Here is an 18398-nt window from a genome sequence, read left to right as displayed (position 1 = left end):
TAACGAAATTGTTTTTATTTGTTTTTATTTTTTTTTAATTTTAGTTTTATAATAACGTTAATTGTCTCACACACGTCACGTTTTCAATATGTCAATTTGTTTTTGCTGACAAGCATTTTCGGGCCACTTGGCAGGTACCACCAATCAGGGTCAAGAGGAACTGGTCTGACTCAAAGGTAAGTGCTTCAGTCAACCAGGTGGTGGCACTAGCATATACAAAAAAAAAACTATGATTCATATGCATGTCAACTAATCTGAATATGATGAGGGTTGAAATGTTAAAGTTTGCCATCAGTATTTATTGACGACATTATAGAGAAGGAACTCGGACGTTGGAGGTGGAAAGCGGCGACATGTTGAGATGGCACAAAGTGCAGGAGAGGGACCTGGGCCTGATGATGATGACGACGACGACGATGATGATGATGATGATGATGATGAGGAGGAGGAGGACTGGAGTGGCGACTGGGAGACACGGGAGGAAGACGTGGAGCGGGAGGAAGAGGAGGAGGCCGAGGTGGAGAGGATGGGCGAGGAAGAAGGCGGCCGGCCTTACCCGTACCACCCGGACTATTTTCTCCTCAAGGTATCTGCCCGCCGCACATGCTATACCGTATGTTCAAAAATAACCATCTCATTTGTTGATTTACATGTCTTGCATCATAAAGGGACAGCCAGGTGAGGACGGAGTGCAAGGCCCAAAGGTAAATCAACACCGTTTGGCTGTTTCAAACCAGAACCCAATAATGATTCATGATCAATGTGAAGTCAAACCTAATTCATTTCCACATCTGCTGTGTTAGAACAAAACTGAAAAAGTCATTATTTGCAGGGATGTAACATATAATACGGTGATATTGTGATATTAAAAGTGCCGCAATATATCGCCGTCATCATGTCACAGATATATTAAAAGTAGCACATCTGTTCAAAAAGTCAGGTTGATTTCCAATTGTGCAGTTCTAGCACCCTCTGGTGGCTATGTTTTTAGTGCAGTTTAATTTTCACAAGGCACGTTTTGGCCCTTGTGTTTCAAATCCACGCTATTGGTCAGATAAAGGGAAATCGTGAATCGAGTCAATATGTGCTTGAATTAGCAAGTGCCTCAGTATATATATTATATTTAGATTTTTTTCTATATATGTATAATATTTTATCATATTTTTCATTGCTGTATTGTAAGGAAAGTTTTTATTTATTTATTTTTTTAGAATATTGTGAACTTTTTTGTATCGCCAACCTCTCCACAATATCGCGATAATTATCGTATTGTGACCATATCGTGATATCGTATCATGATGTTTGGATATCATTGCATCCCTAATTATTTCTTGATTATGTCAAATCTTTGTTCTCTCTATGCTGAGTGGAGCTCTCGTCGATGGTGGTGGTCTAATGAATCGGTTGAGCACGATGCGTACAATTACGTTTACATTGCAGCACGATTTGGATCAGCTCTGAATTGCATCCATCCATCCATTTTCTTGACCGCTTATTCCTCACAAGGGTCGCGGGGGGTGTTGGAGCCTATCTCAGCTGGCTTTGGCCAGTAGGCGGACACCCTGGACTGGTTGCCAGCCAATTACAGATACATGCACATAATACATATTTTGTTTTTTAGCACTATGAAAACATTCTCAGCATTTTTTGATATATATAATTTTTTTATATATGTAGCATATTTTTTTTTAACAAATCAATACCTGCGCTCAGTACGCTCATGGCGTGTGTTTTTTTGTGTTTTTTTTATTGTTTTTTTTATTGTTTTTTTTATATATATAAATAATTATCCCATTTAAAGTGTTGAAAATAGCTTGAGAGCAACTTTACTGAGACGTGTGTTATAACTCCGCCTCCTCACTCCGCGGGAGCCGTGCTAGCACGATGTCACTTCAACATTGAAAGTCTGGATATTTGCATGTTCAAATACTTCATTTTAGTAGACCGTAGTGCTTTGGTGCAGAAGGAACTCATTCGCTTGCTCATTACACTGTCTGGTCAGCTCTTTTCTTTTTTCTTTTTTTTTTTTTTTAATTGCATCACTTATGTCTCTTATTTCTTCTGAAATGAAGTTTGGGAAGACTATTGTGGAAGTGTCCCCTTAAACGTAAAGCGTCTCGCCCACGTTCTCCACGTTGCATCAGAGCTGGCTGGCTGGCGTCCCGTCCCGTCCGGCCTTCCCGCTCTTTTGATGCCGACGAGATTAAAAAGAAACGCGCGCGCGCATGAATAATTCCCCTTGTTGCGCAACGCTGACAAGTGCGTTGGTTTCTTTCCCCTCCCGTTGCTCACTTTTTAACGACGCCACGGTGCTCTCTTGTCTTCTTGATGTCTGCAGGGGGACGTCGGCGAGAAGGGACAAAAGGTGCACCAAATATATACGCTCATATGGATTTATTATGATTTATTATTGGACTCTGAAGATTATGATTGAAGTCATGTGTTCAGGGAGAGCCGGGTATCGGCCATCGAGGGCCCGAGGGCCAAGCCGGTCAGCCCGGCAACAAGGTGACACACCTTTTTTTTTTTTTTTTCCGTTCCAAAAAAAACAAAATCAATCAACTTTGATTGATTTTGCATCGAGCTGCCATTTTAATTTGAGGGGATTGAATTGGATGAGTGACTCACTGAAAGCATTGCGTGTGATCTTAACGCGTAATTGGAAAGCAATTCTTTCAAAGTTTTTGGCAGCTGAATCACGACCGGGGATATGAAAATGAGCGTTTGTTTACTTCCAGAAAGTGTAAATGAAGAAAAGGTCGTCAATCAAATGCCTTTGTTGCTTTCATTCTAAAACAATTGGAATAAACGCAACTGTGACTCATCAACGCAGGGTGAACCGGGAGAGGCGGGGCCGCCGGGGGCCCAGGGGATCCAAGGCATCGGCGGGAGCGCGGGCATCCAGGGGCCCCCAGGCATCAAGGGCCCCCCGGGAGACCCTGGAGGTCCTGGCCGAGAGGTACGCCCGTTGTCTCACCTCGCTGCTTTCACACACAAACACGTCACTCACTCACTGTTCATTTTAATTTTATTTATCGGGTTTTAACTAAAATTCATGAAAGTCATCTGATTGTATTTTAATTTTAAACCAATTTTAGTCGACGGAAAAAAAATAGCAATTTTTAGTCGACTAATTTGACAGTTGAGTTGATATTTTCGTTCAGCATACAGTTCAAATTTTATACAGAAAATGAAAACACAACTATTTGGAACTTAGACTTAGACTTGACTTTATTGATCCCTTTGGGGTGGCTCCCTCTGGGAAATTTACATGTCCAGCAGCAATGAGAACAGATACTAAAATAAAAAATAAATAAAAATTCAATCAATCAATAAATAAGGTTATTACACCAGAGATTGAATTAATCAGAAGAAGAAGAAGAAGAAGAAAAATAAAATAAAAAATAAAAATTCAATCAATCAATAAATAAGGTTATTACACCGGAGATTGAATTAAATAAATTAAAGTACCATATTTGTGAAGTGAAGTGCACGCTACACCCTCCTCCCCCCCAGTGAGGAGTTGTAGAGTACAATTGTTATGTATCGACTCGATAAAAAGTGGATCCCGGAAGCGCAGACTCAGATGAGGAAAATACAAATTCGATTTATTTACAAGCTCGACTCCGAACAAAAAGGCTTGCTCGCAGGCAAGAATATTCAAGTAACGAAAAACACTTGCAAAAGGCAAGGAGCACTAAAGTAACGAAAAACACTGCAAAAGGCAGGGACCCGAATAGTAAACACAAAACGCTTGCAAAAGGCAAGGACAACACGCACAATAACACGGAATAAATCAAACAAGATAAAACAACAAAAGGCGACGTGGCTACTCACGCGTAAGTAACAGAACCAAAACAAGGACTATAGCAGATCAGAATATTGTCAAATGATGACGCAGAGAACACTTGGACACGATGGTGAGCAAGTAATAATCCGACATCTTCTGGCTGCTCCTTGGAGTCCTTTTAAAGTCATGATTACTGACAAGTTGCAGGTGCGGTGATGGGGAACGCCCCCCTCATCACTGGCACTGCAAAACACAACAGGGCTGAGATCCGAACCATGACAACAATGGCACGGTGGACAAAGGAGTTCCTTAGTCTGTTGGTCCGGCACTTGGGGAGCATCAGCTTTCCACTGAACAGGCTCCTCTGACTGCTTATGACAGTGTGCAGAGGGTGGCTGGTAGTTTAACATGCAAGCAAGGTTATTTAAGTTCACTAAAACTAACGGAAAAAAAAAATCCAAAAACAATTTTGCTATCCATCCATTCATCCATTCCCTTGGCCGCTTATTCCTCACAAGAGCCTATCTCAGCTGGCTTTGGGCAGTAGGCAGGGTACACCCTGGACTGGTTGCCAGTCAATCGTACACAGAGACAAACAACCATCCACACTCACAAGCTCACCTAGGGACAATTCGGAGCACTCAATTAACCTGTCATGCATGTCTTTGGAATGTGGGAGGAGACCGGAGTACCCGGAGAAGACCCACGCAGGCACGGGGAGAACATGCAAACTCCACCCAGGAAGGCTGGACTCGAACCCGAGTCCTCAGTACTGGGAGGCGGACGTGCTAACCAGTCATCCACCGTGCCGCCACAATTTTGCTAATGAAATCAAATAAAAATGAAAATGCTTTTTAAAAATGAAAACTAACTGAAACTACATTTTATGTTAAAAAAGTAACTAACTATAATGATTCCAAAAATGTCGTTTGTTTTCGTCTTTGGTAATTAATTGAATGCATGAGCCTTTGGAATGATTTTAAATGTGATTTTTAAATCGATTTATTTTAATATGAATCGGAATAAGGATGTTTGAAAGTGTGTCACACAGAAATGACGTCATCTGGCAGCAGCCAATAGAAAAGCACCAAAAGATTATGTCGTTTCCATGCTGTTTTTTAAATATTGCTCACAAGTAATACACATTTTTAAAAAAAACTAAAACTAATACTAAATGAACTAAAACGAAGCATTTATTAAGAGTAACTAAAACTAAAAAAAACTAACATAAAACCACCCTGAAAAGTAATTAAAACTAACTCAGTTTTTAAAAAACAAAACTCAAAACGAAATCAAAACGAGCTCAATTGAAAAATTCCAAAACTATCATAACCCTGCACGCAAAACGGTGTCTTTTATTAATTGTTTCAATGAAACATGTTGAACTGACTATCATGTAACTTTGTTTTTACCTAAAGTATTATAATTATTATTATTATTATTATTGTTATTATTATTATTATTATTATTATTATTATTATTATTATTATTATTATTATTATTATTATTATTATTATCTGGTGTAATAACCTTATTTATTGATTGATTGAATTATTTTTTATTTTATTATCTGTTCTTATTGCTGCTGGACATGTAAATTTCCCAGAGGGAGCCATCCCAAAGGGATCAATAAAGTCAAGTCTAAGTCTAAGTCTAAATAAATCCAATGTAATTAATGAATGAAATGACATTAAAAATGACATGAAATAAAGTGCAGTGAAGAGTTTGTGAGTGGTTCTTTTCTCCAACCTGTGTTTGATTCCTTCTGATTGGATCGTGTGAATTTCCATCACTGTGTTGTTTTCATTTTCCTTTTAGTCATTGACGAAACTGTCAGTTATCGTTTTCGTCTCAATCAATGGCTTCTATTTGAGTTTTTGTTTCATTTTCATCAAATTTGCACTGATAATTGTTTGTTTGTTTGTTTGTTTGTTTGTTTGTTTGTTTGTTTGTTTGTTTGCTGTATGTTGACTGACGCAGGGCGAGCGCGGGAAACGTGGGAAAAATGGAACGCCTGGCGGTGCAGGACCTCCAGGATCAGCGGGACCTGATGTGAGCATAACGTGTCGTATTTATGTTTTTCTTTTTCTTTTTTTCTTCTTTTTTTTTTTTCTTTTTTTTTTTTTTTTATGATGTTGAAATGTTGGTTGTTCGGCATGGAAGCTCTGTTGCTTTTTATACAAAAAATAAATTGAAGTGACATTTTTCATCTACTTGAAAGCAAAATGTGATTTCCTGCATGCAAAATTGTTCTGACATTAGTCTTTTCCGATGCAGGGATATCCTGGCCTACCTGGAGTGAAAGGAGCAAAGGTAAATATGATTTCAAAAAATAACAGTAAGAATTGAAGAAATGTTGCTGTTATTTGTAGGGTGAAAGTATTCCAGGAGAGGCGGGGCCTCTGGGTTTCACAGGTTTCCCTGGCAAAAAGGTGCGATGTCTTCCTTATTTTATTTTTATTTTTTCAACTCACTGTTGGTGAAAAGGCCTCACCTGGATTTTGTTTCAGGGTGAGCGAGGGGCGCCAGGTGTGAAAGGAGCTCCAGGACTTGTAGTGAGCACTTTGACTTGCATTTGATTTGCTTCGTTGCCACCCATGTCGACTTTTTTTTTAACTCATCTACTTGCTGCTTGTTTTTTTTTTTTTTTTAGGGCTCCAAAGGTTTACACGGTTTCAAAGGTGTCAAGGTAAACAACGTCCTTTTCCACAAATAACAAACTTGCCATTGGCGTCGTGATGTTTTGTTTTGGTATTTGTTTTTCTTTTATGTGTAACTACAGGGTGAACGTGGGTTGCAAGGAATCAGAGGAGAACGGGTATGTTCATTTTTTTTTTTATCACATAATAGGGGTGTGAATTGCCTCGTATCTGGCAATTCGACCCGTATCACGATTCAAGTTGATACTGATTAATCCCGATAGAAATCTGTCAGTCGATTATTGTGATTTTTTTTAACTCAAATTTAGAAAATACTAATCAGTAAACCTGTACACTGTACGATTTGTATGATAATGTATTGAACTGAAACTTCAACACTGTATTTAACAAACAATTGCACAAACAATTTCATTTTTGAAAAGCATTCAAATCAAATATTAAGGCTTAAAGGGATACTTGACTCATTGAACAATTTTCAGCAGTTAAAAAGTTCATGTTTTGTCTATAATTAATGTGGTAGCTTCATTATTTTTCATGTACAATGAATACCTTTAAAAAGTAATTTTCTACTTGCTGTTGACTGATTATGACATCACCTGTGCTAACGACCCATCATGGCTCAGTTTACTGACCAAACTCAGAAAACAGGTGAGCCATGATTCGTCGTTACCTCCTTCCTCAGCACAGGTGATGTCATCATCATCAGTCGACAACAAGTAGAAAATGACTTTTTAAAGGTATTCTATGTACATGAAAAATAATGAAGTTATCAAATTCATTCTGAACAAAATATGAACTTTTTACTGCTGAAAATTGCTTCATGAGTCAAGTATCCCTTTAAAATGTGAACGCTAACCCTTAAGTAAGACTCTTTTTTTGTTTTTGTTTTTTCGTTGAATCTTTCCATCAAAAACGGATGTTTAAATATCTAATGGACCGCATATTGAATTGATCCGAGATTTACGTACTGTAATATATTGACAAATTTAATTTCCATAACAGCCCTAGTGTCTAATAATAATGGTCATTGTTTCCTTCTACCCTTTAGGGGAGCGCGCTTGACATTCACGGCCCTCGTGGCTTGAAAGGCGCCAAAGGCAAATCGGTGAGAGCCTTCTACCGCGTGCAGGCTTTCTGAGTGCACCCTTGACACGTCCTTGATTGGGTGTGTTGCAGGGTGAGCCAGGTTCCCCGGGCTTTGACGGCGATAAAGGAGAGAAGGGCGAGGATGGGCCACCCGGAGTTAAGGCATGAGCAAAACGTTTCTCTCCTACAGCCTAAGATGAGTACTTGCCTTTTTTAAAAATTGTTGTTGTTTCCAGGGCTTGAAGGGTGACACTGGTACCAAAGGCGCTTTGGGACGCTTTGGCGCTCGAGGACCAGGTGGTCAGAAGGTTTGTAAACCCTCCTGCTAGGTTTACCTGTTTATGACATTTATTAAACATAACAAAAAGGAGAGAAGACACTCAGTTCAAAGTTTGCGAGTTTGCCGATACAATTCACTACTGCAAAAAAAAAAAAAATCCCCTCCTCACCCTCTCCTTTTATTTGGTTTCCCTGCCCCTATTTCCATAGGAGTTCCAACCTTAATAATAATTGTGACATCACAAAGTTGAAAAAAGCAAACATGGCGAAGATGCATTAGCCTTTATGCTGCTGACAAATATTGAAAGAGTCAAACAATTTGTGTGCAGGGAGATCCAGGAGAACCAGGAGATCTCGGCGTCATGGTAAAAAAAAAAAACAAAAACAAAAAAAAACATCCAAAATGTCTCTACACCAGCCGGTTGAGGTGTCAGGAATATGTGTGATGTCATTTTTCAAGGGACGCCCCGGAAATGATGGCATGAATGGCACCAAAGGGGACAAAGGAGACACGGGACTGCAAGGCCAGAAGGGTCATCAGGTACACGACCCACAAGTATGTCGGTTACAATTAGTGTTCATTTTGTCTGCCATTTTGAAATTTAGTCCAATTTGTCACGCTTGTTCGTTTTTAATCATTGTTAGTCAACCTCATCCCAATTTTATTTAGTCTAATTTTAGTCAACTATAAATCTAAAATTGTCTTTATTTTAGTCCAAGAAAACATAATTTTATTTGTCAACAAAAACTGGCAACGTTTTAGTCTAGTTTTAGTCAGAACAATTTTACCCTTGCATATATATTTATTTTTTTTGTTAACCGATTATATTGAACCCAGTGGCGTTCCGTAAGCTATTAGGCGGTGCTTGCCTGACCTCTTCAAAATAAAATCCTTGAGAATATTTCTGTCAGTGTCCTCTAAAATACAATACCGTGGCTCTACTGTTTTGGTCTTAAATTCCTGTATATTTTGTCCTGTTTTCCTCACGGGGTGCGGAGAAGTCGACAGTTTGTTTCGCGCAGACACAATGAGAAATCAAGTGTGTTAGTTCCGTGAACATTGTTTCTGGTACGTGTGGCTTTTGCATGGCAAAAAGGCTGTCGGTCACGCAGCCTATCTGACAACATGCATGCGAAAAATTGGCTTACTTGGCTTGTTCTGTGGTCAACAGTCGTTGTTCAGTTCAAGTTCATTACCGAATCCCAATGAGTGTCCTTTTCCCGGAGAACTTTTGAGGAAAGGAAGTGTAAGAACTAAGTGGGGTTGCCATTTACGTTGAGCAATATGATGCCTGATTGTTTGTGAACGCAACACAGGTCTCACTGGAGGGAGGGAGGTGAGGAGGCGTTTTTTTTTTTTTACTTTTTTTCCTGCTAGCATCGAGAGCTGTTGTACTGTGCTGGTTATATTGTAACTAGCACTGGCTAGCAGTCAGTGGCTTTGCGTCCCGGAGATAGAAGGCCGTGCCCCGCGTCCTCCTGCGCGCTCCAGGAATGGTCCAGCGAAAATATCATTTAAAGTGGTCATCCTACTGGAGTAATCATCACGAAAACGGGGACGAATTTCGTTCCTCACTTTCAAGAAAGGACATACGAGAAACATCTGTGGCTAGGTGGCTGTCCAAATAGGTCAGTTGTAGCGAGTAGTGACGGGAGTCGGAGGCGGAGTGTTGAAGTCCGGAGCCAAAGACTGGCGTTTTATTGACATCAGCTTCTCAGTGTTAACAGCAACAACTCACTCTGCGCGAGGCTCACAGACCTACCAACATTTTGTTCTTTTACCCTTTCATCCTTTCATCCCATCCAACTCCTCCTTCGTCCCAACGTTCCGTGGGTGAATTATGTTCTCATCACCACACAAGCCCCCCCAGAATTCACCCATAATCAAACTCCGGATGACAGGGCGGCAAAACTGCCCGACCCCTGCGGGTAAAGTACCCAGGGAGCGCGGGCGGGAGGGGCACAGCAGAAACATCAGAACAGTCCCGCGCACCAACTGGCGGGGATGCAGGAACAACTGGAAGGGACCCCGCACGGTCTCCCAGGTGCAGCCTAGGGGGGCGGCCGCGGCGGGGGGTGCGGGGCAAGTCCAAGGGTCCGGCCAGGTCAACATGAGCCGGCTTAAGCCTGTCAACAGAAACAGTTTCGGAACGGCCCCCAACATCCACGACCATAGTCTTTGCACCATGCTGCAGGACCCTAAATGGCCCGTCGTAGGGGGGACACAAGGGACCATGGTGTGCATCGTGTCGGATGAAAACAAACTCGGCAGACTGCAAGTTGGGGGGCACCCGGGACACAGGGGTGCCATGTTGCGACGTGGGCACGGGCTGGAACGCACCAGCAGCATCCACCGGCGGCCCAGGCCTGGGTGCGGGCCAAGGCGTCGAGGCGTCCGGAATGAAATCTCCTGGCACTCTTAGCACCTGTCCATAGACCAACTCAGGTGCAGTACGAAGGCCCAGCATGATCCAGGGTAGCTTGTCGACCCAATTACCGTGAGAAAGTCCAGCGCGCAAAGCGGCTTTCATCGAACGATGGAACCGTTCACACAGCCCGTTAGCCTGAGGGTGATAAGCGGAGGTGCGGTGTAGCTTGACCCCGAGGCTCTCAGCAACAGAATTCCAAACCTCTGACGTGAACTGCGCACCCCTGTCGGACGAGAGGTCCGCCGGCGGTCCAAACCGAGCGACCCAGGTCCCGATAAACGCCCGGGCCACGTCATTGGTCGATATGGAGGTGAGGGGAACGGCCTCCGGCCAGCGGGTCGTCCTGTCCACCATCGTCAGGAGGTAGGTGAAGCCATGGGAAGGAGGAAGCGGACCTACGATGTCGAGTTTGACATGGTCAAACTTCCTCGCAGGGACAACAAAAGTCTCCAAAGGCGCCTTGGTGTGACGGTGGACCTTGGCTCGCTGACAAGCCACGCATGAATCGACCCAGGCCCGTACATCTTTCTTCAACCCAGACCAGACGAACTTCTGAGCCACCAACCTCGCCGATGCCTTCCTGCCGGGGTGTGAGAGACCGTGCACCATGTCGAGACAGCCCTCTGCCAACCAGAGGGCACCAGCGATCTAGGCCAGCCCATGGAGACGTCGCACCACAGCTCGACCCCGGAGTCGTCGACCGCCACCCTTTCAACTTGCAACCCGGTGTCGGAGCCCCGAAGTAACTGGGTGCCACGATCAGAAGCCTGGTCGGCCGCCATCCGGGAAAAGTCGAGGCCCAGCTGTACCGTGTTGACGGCTGCCCTGGACAGACAATCCGCGACCACGTTGTCCTTGCCAGCGATGTGTCAGATGTCTGTGGTGTATTCAGATATGAACGACAGCTGGCGCTGTTGCCGCGCGGACCACGGCTCGGACAACTTCGACATGGAGAAGGTGAGCGGCTTGTGATCGACGAAGACCGTGAACTCACGGCCCTCCAGGATGAAGCGGAAGTGGCGGCTAGACAGCCAGACAGCAAGGAGCTCCCTGTCGAACGTGCTGTACTTGCGCTCCCGAGGGACCAACCGGCGGCTGAAAAAGGCGAGTGCCTGCCACGCACCTTCGACGCGCTGCTCCAAAATGGCCCCGACGGCAAAATCGGATGCGTCAGTAGTGAGGGCGATCGGGGAATCCGGGCGCGGGTGGGCCAACAACGACTTTCGTCTCTTCAAAAGCCTTGACTCTCACATCCGTCCAGTCGACCGCACGGTTAGGAGCCACACCCTTAAGTGCGTCGTAAAGCGGGTGCATCACATGGGCAGCGTGGCGGATGAACCTGTAGTAAAGAGTCACCATCCCGATGAACTCGCGGAGACCCCGGGGTCGAGGAAAAGCGGCAACAGCTTCCACTTTTGCCGGGAGCTGGGTGGCGCCGTCCTCGTTGATGAGGTGGCCGAGGAATTGGATGGAGGGCACACCAAAGACACATTTAGCTTGGTTAATAATCAGTCCAGCCTGGCTGAGCTTGGAGAAAAGCTGCCGGAGGTGTGAAAGGTGTTCTCCGATGGAGGAGCTGGCCACTAGGATGTCATCCAAGTAGACGAAGAGGAACGGCATGTCCCGAGAACAGAGTCCATGAGACGCTGAAAAGACTGGGCCGCGTTTTTAAGGCCGAATGGCATCCTGAGAAACTCGAACAGTCCAAAAGGTGTTATCACAGCAGTCTTAGGCACATCGGCGGGGTGTACCGGAACTTGGTGATAGCCCCGTACCAAATCCACCTTGGAAAACACCTTCGCACCTGCCAGGTGGGCAGAGAAGTCCTGCATGTGCGGGACCGGATAGCGATCGTGCGTCGTGGCATCATTGAGGCAGCGATAGTCTCCACACGGTCGCCAGCCGCCGTCCGACTTCGGAACCATGTGGAGAGGCGAGGCCCACGGGCTGTCCGAACGACGAATTATGCCAAGGCGTTCCATGTTGGCGAATTCGGACTTAGCTGTGGCCAATCTATCAGGGTTGAGGCGTCGGGCCTTAGCGTGAACCGGCGGGCCTACGGTCTCATTGTGGTGCTCGACCCCATGCTTGGTAGAAGTGGCTGCAAATGTAGGCGTGGTCAGGCTGGGGAATTCTCCAAGAAGCCGCGTGAACACGTCGTCATCTGAGAGCGGGCTGGCGAGGCCCTCAAACGTCTCCACATCACACCTACAAGCAACAGTGGAAAACGTCACAGCATCCAACAGGCAGCCATTTTTAACATCCACCAGTAGACTGTGGGCACACAAAAAGTCCGCGCCTAGAAGGGGAAAAGAAATGTCCGCAGTGACAAATCCCAAGTGAATCGGCGCTCCCCAAAACATACATCCACTGTCTTAGTGCCGTAGGTCCGTATAGGTGCATCGTTGGCCGCTGACAGGTGCGGGCCGTGAGTGCCCCCGGCAGCATCTTCAACCGAGGCAGGCAACACGCTTCTGCGGGCGCCAGAGTCACAAAGGAATTTGAGTCTGGAGAGGGTGTCCATGACAAACAGCAGCCGGCACTGTGCGCCCCCACTCACAGCTGCAACTGAGTGGAGGCGTTGCCGTTTTCCGACGCAACAAAGGAGCAAGGGGCGCGGCACCTCTTCGCCTTGGTTCCAAAACGTGCGTGAAAATAGCATAAGTCAGGTGCTGATCGGCCATCCACGGCAGCGCGTGCCCTATGAGGTGCCGTTGCGACCGCCGGGACTGGGAAGGTGCGTGCAGAGGGCAAGACATCGTGGTTGTAACGCTGGGTGGCCAGGAAAAAACGGTCAGCTTCCTCCACCAGAGCACGTGGCTCGGAGATGGTAGTGTTCGCTAGCGCTGTCTGGACATGAGGAGGCATGTGGCGCAGAAACAGTTCAATAAACAAAAAGTTCGGCTCCTCCGCGCCAAGCAGGTTCAGCCTTTTTTCCATTAGCTCGGACGGCTTACTGTCCCCCAGGCCCTGGATGGCGAAAAGGCGTCGAGCCCGTTCCGGCCGTGACAGCTCGAAGGTCTTAAGGTTGTACGCTTTGAGCCCCGCGTACATATCCCGGGGGAGAGGTGATAAAACTCACGGCTCTGGCCGCCGTGGAGCTCCCGAGCGCGGACACGATGTGGTAGTAGCACGTGGAATCGTCCGTAATTCCCCGGATGGCAAACTGAGCTTCAGCTTGTACAAACCACGTCGCTGCGGCCGACTCCCAAAACTCCGGTAACTTGAGATCAGCGGAGTTCGCCATGTCGCTCAATTCGATCAAATTATCAGCCTCGGAAACGGCAACGAGGTGGATGTCGGGGTCACCAATGTAGCGAGTAGTGACGGGAGTCGGAGGCGGAGTGTTGAAGTCCGGAGCCAAAGACTGGCGTTTTATTGACATCAGCTTCTCAGTGTTAACAGCAACAACAACTCACAGGCTCACAGACCTACCAACATTTTGTTCTTTTACCCTTTCATCCTTTCATCCCATCCAACTCCTCCTTGGTCCCAACGTTCCGTGGGTGAATTATGTTCTCATCACCACACAGTAAACTTTATTGTTGGTTGAAACCTCTTGCGGCTTTTCTGCTATATCTTTTTTTTTCCCTTCTCCGGTTGAGTTTACATTATGGGCACAAGCCAGTTCCGAATACTGTAAATTCCAAGGAATTGGCAAATTGTGATTTTGTCATTTCATATACCACGAAACTGGTTACATTACAGTGTGTGCGTATCAACCTGCGTCAGTCCTGAATATTTCTGCTTTAATTTTATACCTACACAGCGGTATAAAATAATATTTAATATTGAAATTAAAAATAAAAATACCCCAAAAATTTTTCGCTCGTGCCCTTACGGGCGCTCGCATATGTGAGTCTTCAGCATGTCCACTACAAAAACTCACCGCTCGCCACTGAATGAACCTTTTCAGATCTAAAACTATTTCACTATAAATTTACTTCTTTATTTTTAACATTTCATTTCTGTCCCATGTGTTTGTGCCGTATGTCACATGACAGTGTTACAGATGTGACAGATTAGCAGAGACAAGATTTGACAAAATTGTATCATTTTCATCGTTTTTGTTCATGAACTAAAACGTTGATAGATTTTAGTCCACAAGTGAAGCAGATTTTCATCTCGTCTTCATTACAGTAGTTGACGGAAACGCATACTGATTTCGTCCCAGTTATTGTTTATTAATGAGAGTTTTAGTCTAGTCTAGTCTAGTTTTAGTCCGGTGCGTTGACGAAATGATTTTTGTTGACTTTTCGTTGATAAAAATGAACATTAGTTCTAATCTTGTGAAGTCTTGATCGTGCACATTGCAGGGGGATCCAGGAGGCCTGGGAGCAGCAGGAGATAAGGGGCCCAAGGGAGAGAAGGGCTACCGGGGCATCCCAGGACGTTTTGGAAGTCCCGGTCTCAGCGGTGAAAAGGTTTGCCATTCAGTTCACCAGTCACAAATGTTCCCAGACTAGTTTTGTAATTGTTTCTCAACAGGGGGACGGAGGCACGCCAGGCACCCCCGGCACACCCGGCCTGAATGGACTCGCCGGACGGAAGGTAAAATTGTCACCTTGGCTTGGTGCTAATGAGCAACGCAGAATGCCAGAGATGTGCTAACCAATAGCATCAGTGTTGTGGTAGTGGTCAAACCTTTTGCACAACAGAACACTCAAGTTGGAGCCAAACATGTGGACAGACAATTTAGCAGGACTCGCATGCTGATATTCCTTATCCTCTGCGAAGAGCTGACTGAGGCTCTGTCAGCATTATACTGGCCCCAGTCAAGTGCGCACACCTGAAAGACCAAGGAAAAATATCTATATATATATACATAAATATATATATATATATATATATATATATATATATATATATATATATATATATATATATATATATTGGGGGTGTGAATTGCCTAGTACCTGACGATTCGATTCGTATCACGATTCGCAGGTCACGATTCGATTCGACACCGATAAATCCCGATACGAATTTATAAGTCGATTGTTGCGATTTTATTTATTCAAATTTAGAAAATACTAATCAGTAAACTTGTAGAGTGTAAGATTTGTATGAAAATGTATTATTTATTTATCTGAAACTTCAGTCTTATACAGGTTGTAATCTGTTTCATGCTTGAACAGCATTAAAATAAAATATTAAGGCTTAATGTTCCGTTCATATAACATTCTTCCATGCTTAAGGTGTGAACCCTAACTCAAAGTAAGACGTTTTGTTGAATATTTTTCCATTAAAAATGGAAGTTTAAAAATCGATTCAGCCGCCTATTGAATCGATCCGAGAATTGCGCGATGTAGTATCGCGATATATTGCCGAATCGATTTTTTTAACACCCCTATATATATATATATATATATATATATATATATATATATATATATATGTATATATATACATTTATACAGTGATACCTCAGCTCACGAACATAATTGGTTCCCAGAAAGTGTGTGTAAGGCGAAAAGTTTGTCTTCCGAACATTTATTTCCCATAAGAAACCATTAAAATGAGAATAATCCGTTCCCAGGTCCCTATAAAACATAATTTTCTACTAAATAAGCCTTAAAACTACACATAAATATACCTTATTTTATGTATAATAAATGTGCTATTGTATTGTAATTAAAGAAATAAACTGTACTGTATAATAAAGTCGTTTTATTTACCTTTGTGATGGTAGTTCTTAAGGATGGTAGCAATGGTAGACTTACTTCATTCGCGAGCGTTTCACCACATAGAGTGTTTATGGAACGGTTGCCGCTCATTCGCGCTTTCGTGTTCACCGGAGCGGAGGAGGCGTGTCCCTTGGTGAACAAGGAAGTGGAGCACTGTAGCGAGTCAACAAAAAGTGAGCACCGCCAACTACTTTCACCTCTTTCCTGGGACTAAACAGCCGTGGCACTATTTTCTCCTTTTTTGAGGTACGTGATAGCACTTTCGCTTTTTTTAGTGGCGCGAACTCCATTGACTACAATGCAAACGCGCCGCCGAATCGCCGTCCCTCGCTTTTGGTGAGAACGTAGCATTAGGCTTAACACTAGCCTGTGGTGGGGTCTTTTTCGGTCCCATAATAGCAAAAGTACACTCAATATGGTCCAAAATGTCTATCAAATACAAACCGCGTCCGCACTAAAAGAAAGGGGGTGACGAACTGGGACGCCGTGAGCGTGCGTCAGCTTCTCGTGGCCGCCACCGTGGTGCTGTTCGACCGCGTGGTTTGGTTCGTCCGCCGAAAACTAGTTCGTCAGCAGAGATTATATGCTCGCGAATTTAATGTTCTTGAGGCGAAAAGTTCGTGAGCTTAAGCGTTCGTCAGCGGAGGTTTTACTGTACATATATATATATATATATATATATATATATATATATATATATATATATATATATATATATATATATATATATATATATATATATATATATATATATATATATATATATATATATTTATATATCATGTATGTATAATTCAATTCATAACGGTATGGTTTGGTGCTGTGCACTTTATTGATTGATTGAATTATTTTTTATTTTATTATCTGTTCTCATTGCTGCTGGACATATAAATTTCCCAGAGGGAGCCATCCCAAAGGGATCAATAAAGTCAAGTCTAAGTCTAAGTCTCAAGGCACGACTGCATTTATTTGAAATATTTTGTTCCATCAGGGCGACAAAGGCAACGCGGGCATCAATGGCGTCAGGGGTGACTCTGGAGAGAAAGGGGAAAAGGTTTGTTACATAAACAAAAACGGGATTTTTTGAAACATTGAGGCAAAAACGCCATAAGAATGAGGGATAGACCGATTATCGGCTGGGCTGATAGCATTTTGACCAATATTGCATCGGCCATTTTGAAGAATCATACGGCCCAAAATAGTTCCATTTAAAAAATGTGTTCAGGGGAAAAAGAAATAGAAAAAAATCAGGGAACTAATTATTTCAATTTTCATAGATGCTTCTGACCCTGGGAACGGTCTGTACCTTTAAAACTAGATGAGTAAAATTTTAATACTTCAGATATTTTGAAAGTTAAAAAAAAATTGTTTACTGTAGCAAAGTACATAATGCAATACTTGCAATGCAATATAACGTTAACTATTGCATTATATTTTTTCCCGTAGCTATTTCTCAATTTTTCCCACTGTTTTTCTGAGTAATTTTTCCTCTTGTTTTTCTGAATATTTTTTTCCTGTTTTTCAGAATATTTTATTTTATAACAGAAAAAAATTCAGTAAAACAGAAAAAAAATATTAAGAAAAACAGAAAAAAATGACTCAAAAAACAAAGCTCCCCCCAAAAAATGAGTAAAAAAAATAAATAAATAAATAAATAAAAATTTCTTCCAAGTGATTTCAATGCACTTCCGTAATAACACAATTGGATTGTGTTATATTGCAAAGTATTACATTATATTTCAATCTTAAATATTTTTGTCATGTCCCCTACCGGGCTCCGCTCCATAGTACACAATAGGGAGCTATTTACTTGAGTTTTTATTTAACTACTTTTGAAGACAGGCTACTGCTCCTGGAATACTCCTGAACTTTTTCTACTGGCTAAGTTTTTGTTTTTTTTAAACTCCAACATTTTACAAACCCTAAATGTTGTTTCATAAACATGCTTAACAATTAAGAATAAATATAAATAAGAGCTGGAGTTTATTTTTTTTTACATTTTTGATGCCAATATTTTCCCTTTTAGGGCGGTACGGTGATTGAGTGGTTAGCACGTCCGCCTCCCAGTTCTGAGGACTCGGGTTCGAGTCCAGGCTCCGGCCTTCCTTGGGTGGAGTCTGCATGTTCTCCCCGTGCCTGCGTGGGTCTTCTCCGGGTTCTCCGGTCTCCTCCCACATTCCAAAGACATGCGCGGCAGGTTAATTGGGCGCCCTAAATTGTCCCTAGGTGTGCTTGTGAGTGTGGATGGTTGTTCGTCTCTGTGTGCTCTGCGATTGGCTGGCAACCAGTCCAGGGTGTACCCCACCTACTGCCCAGAGCCAGCTGAGATAGGCTCCAGCACCCCCCCCCCCCCCCGCGTCCCTGGTGAGGAATAAGCGGTCAAGAAAATGTATGGATGGATGGATTTTCCCTTTTAGTGAAAATGAATATCGGTTATCAGCGTTCTTGACTACTAATAATCGATGTT

General features: G+C 43.5%; 1 protein-coding gene across 1 annotated transcript in view; it reads left to right on the top strand.

Annotated features, from left to right (window-relative positions):
• The window catches only part of col7a1l (collagen type VII alpha 1-like), a 267567-nt gene that overhangs the window by 234555 nt on the left and 14614 nt on the right, over window positions 1-18398 (top strand). Inside the window, 20 exon segments of the mRNA XM_077501253.1 lie at window positions 135-176; window positions 317-586; window positions 669-704; window positions 2339-2365; window positions 2449-2508; window positions 2834-2959; window positions 5771-5842; window positions 6068-6103; window positions 6163-6222; window positions 6301-6345; window positions 6444-6479; window positions 6573-6608; window positions 7499-7555; window positions 7627-7698; window positions 7773-7844; window positions 8145-8180; window positions 8276-8356; window positions 14561-14668; window positions 14733-14795; window positions 16923-16985. Of these exon segments, the coding sequence (XP_077357379.1) occupies window positions 135-176; window positions 317-586; window positions 669-704; window positions 2339-2365; window positions 2449-2508; window positions 2834-2959; window positions 5771-5842; window positions 6068-6103; window positions 6163-6222; window positions 6301-6345; window positions 6444-6479; window positions 6573-6608; window positions 7499-7555; window positions 7627-7698; window positions 7773-7844; window positions 8145-8180; window positions 8276-8356; window positions 14561-14668; window positions 14733-14795; window positions 16923-16985 (1398 nt within the window).

This window comes from Festucalex cinctus, chromosome 16, assembly GCF_051991245.1.
Source record: "Festucalex cinctus isolate MCC-2025b chromosome 16, RoL_Fcin_1.0, whole genome shotgun sequence".
Taxonomy (NCBI): domain Eukaryota; kingdom Metazoa; phylum Chordata; class Actinopteri; order Syngnathiformes; family Syngnathidae; genus Festucalex; species Festucalex cinctus.
The sequence above is the reverse complement of the archived record's forward strand: the minus strand, read 5'-3'. Positions and strand labels throughout refer to the sequence as shown.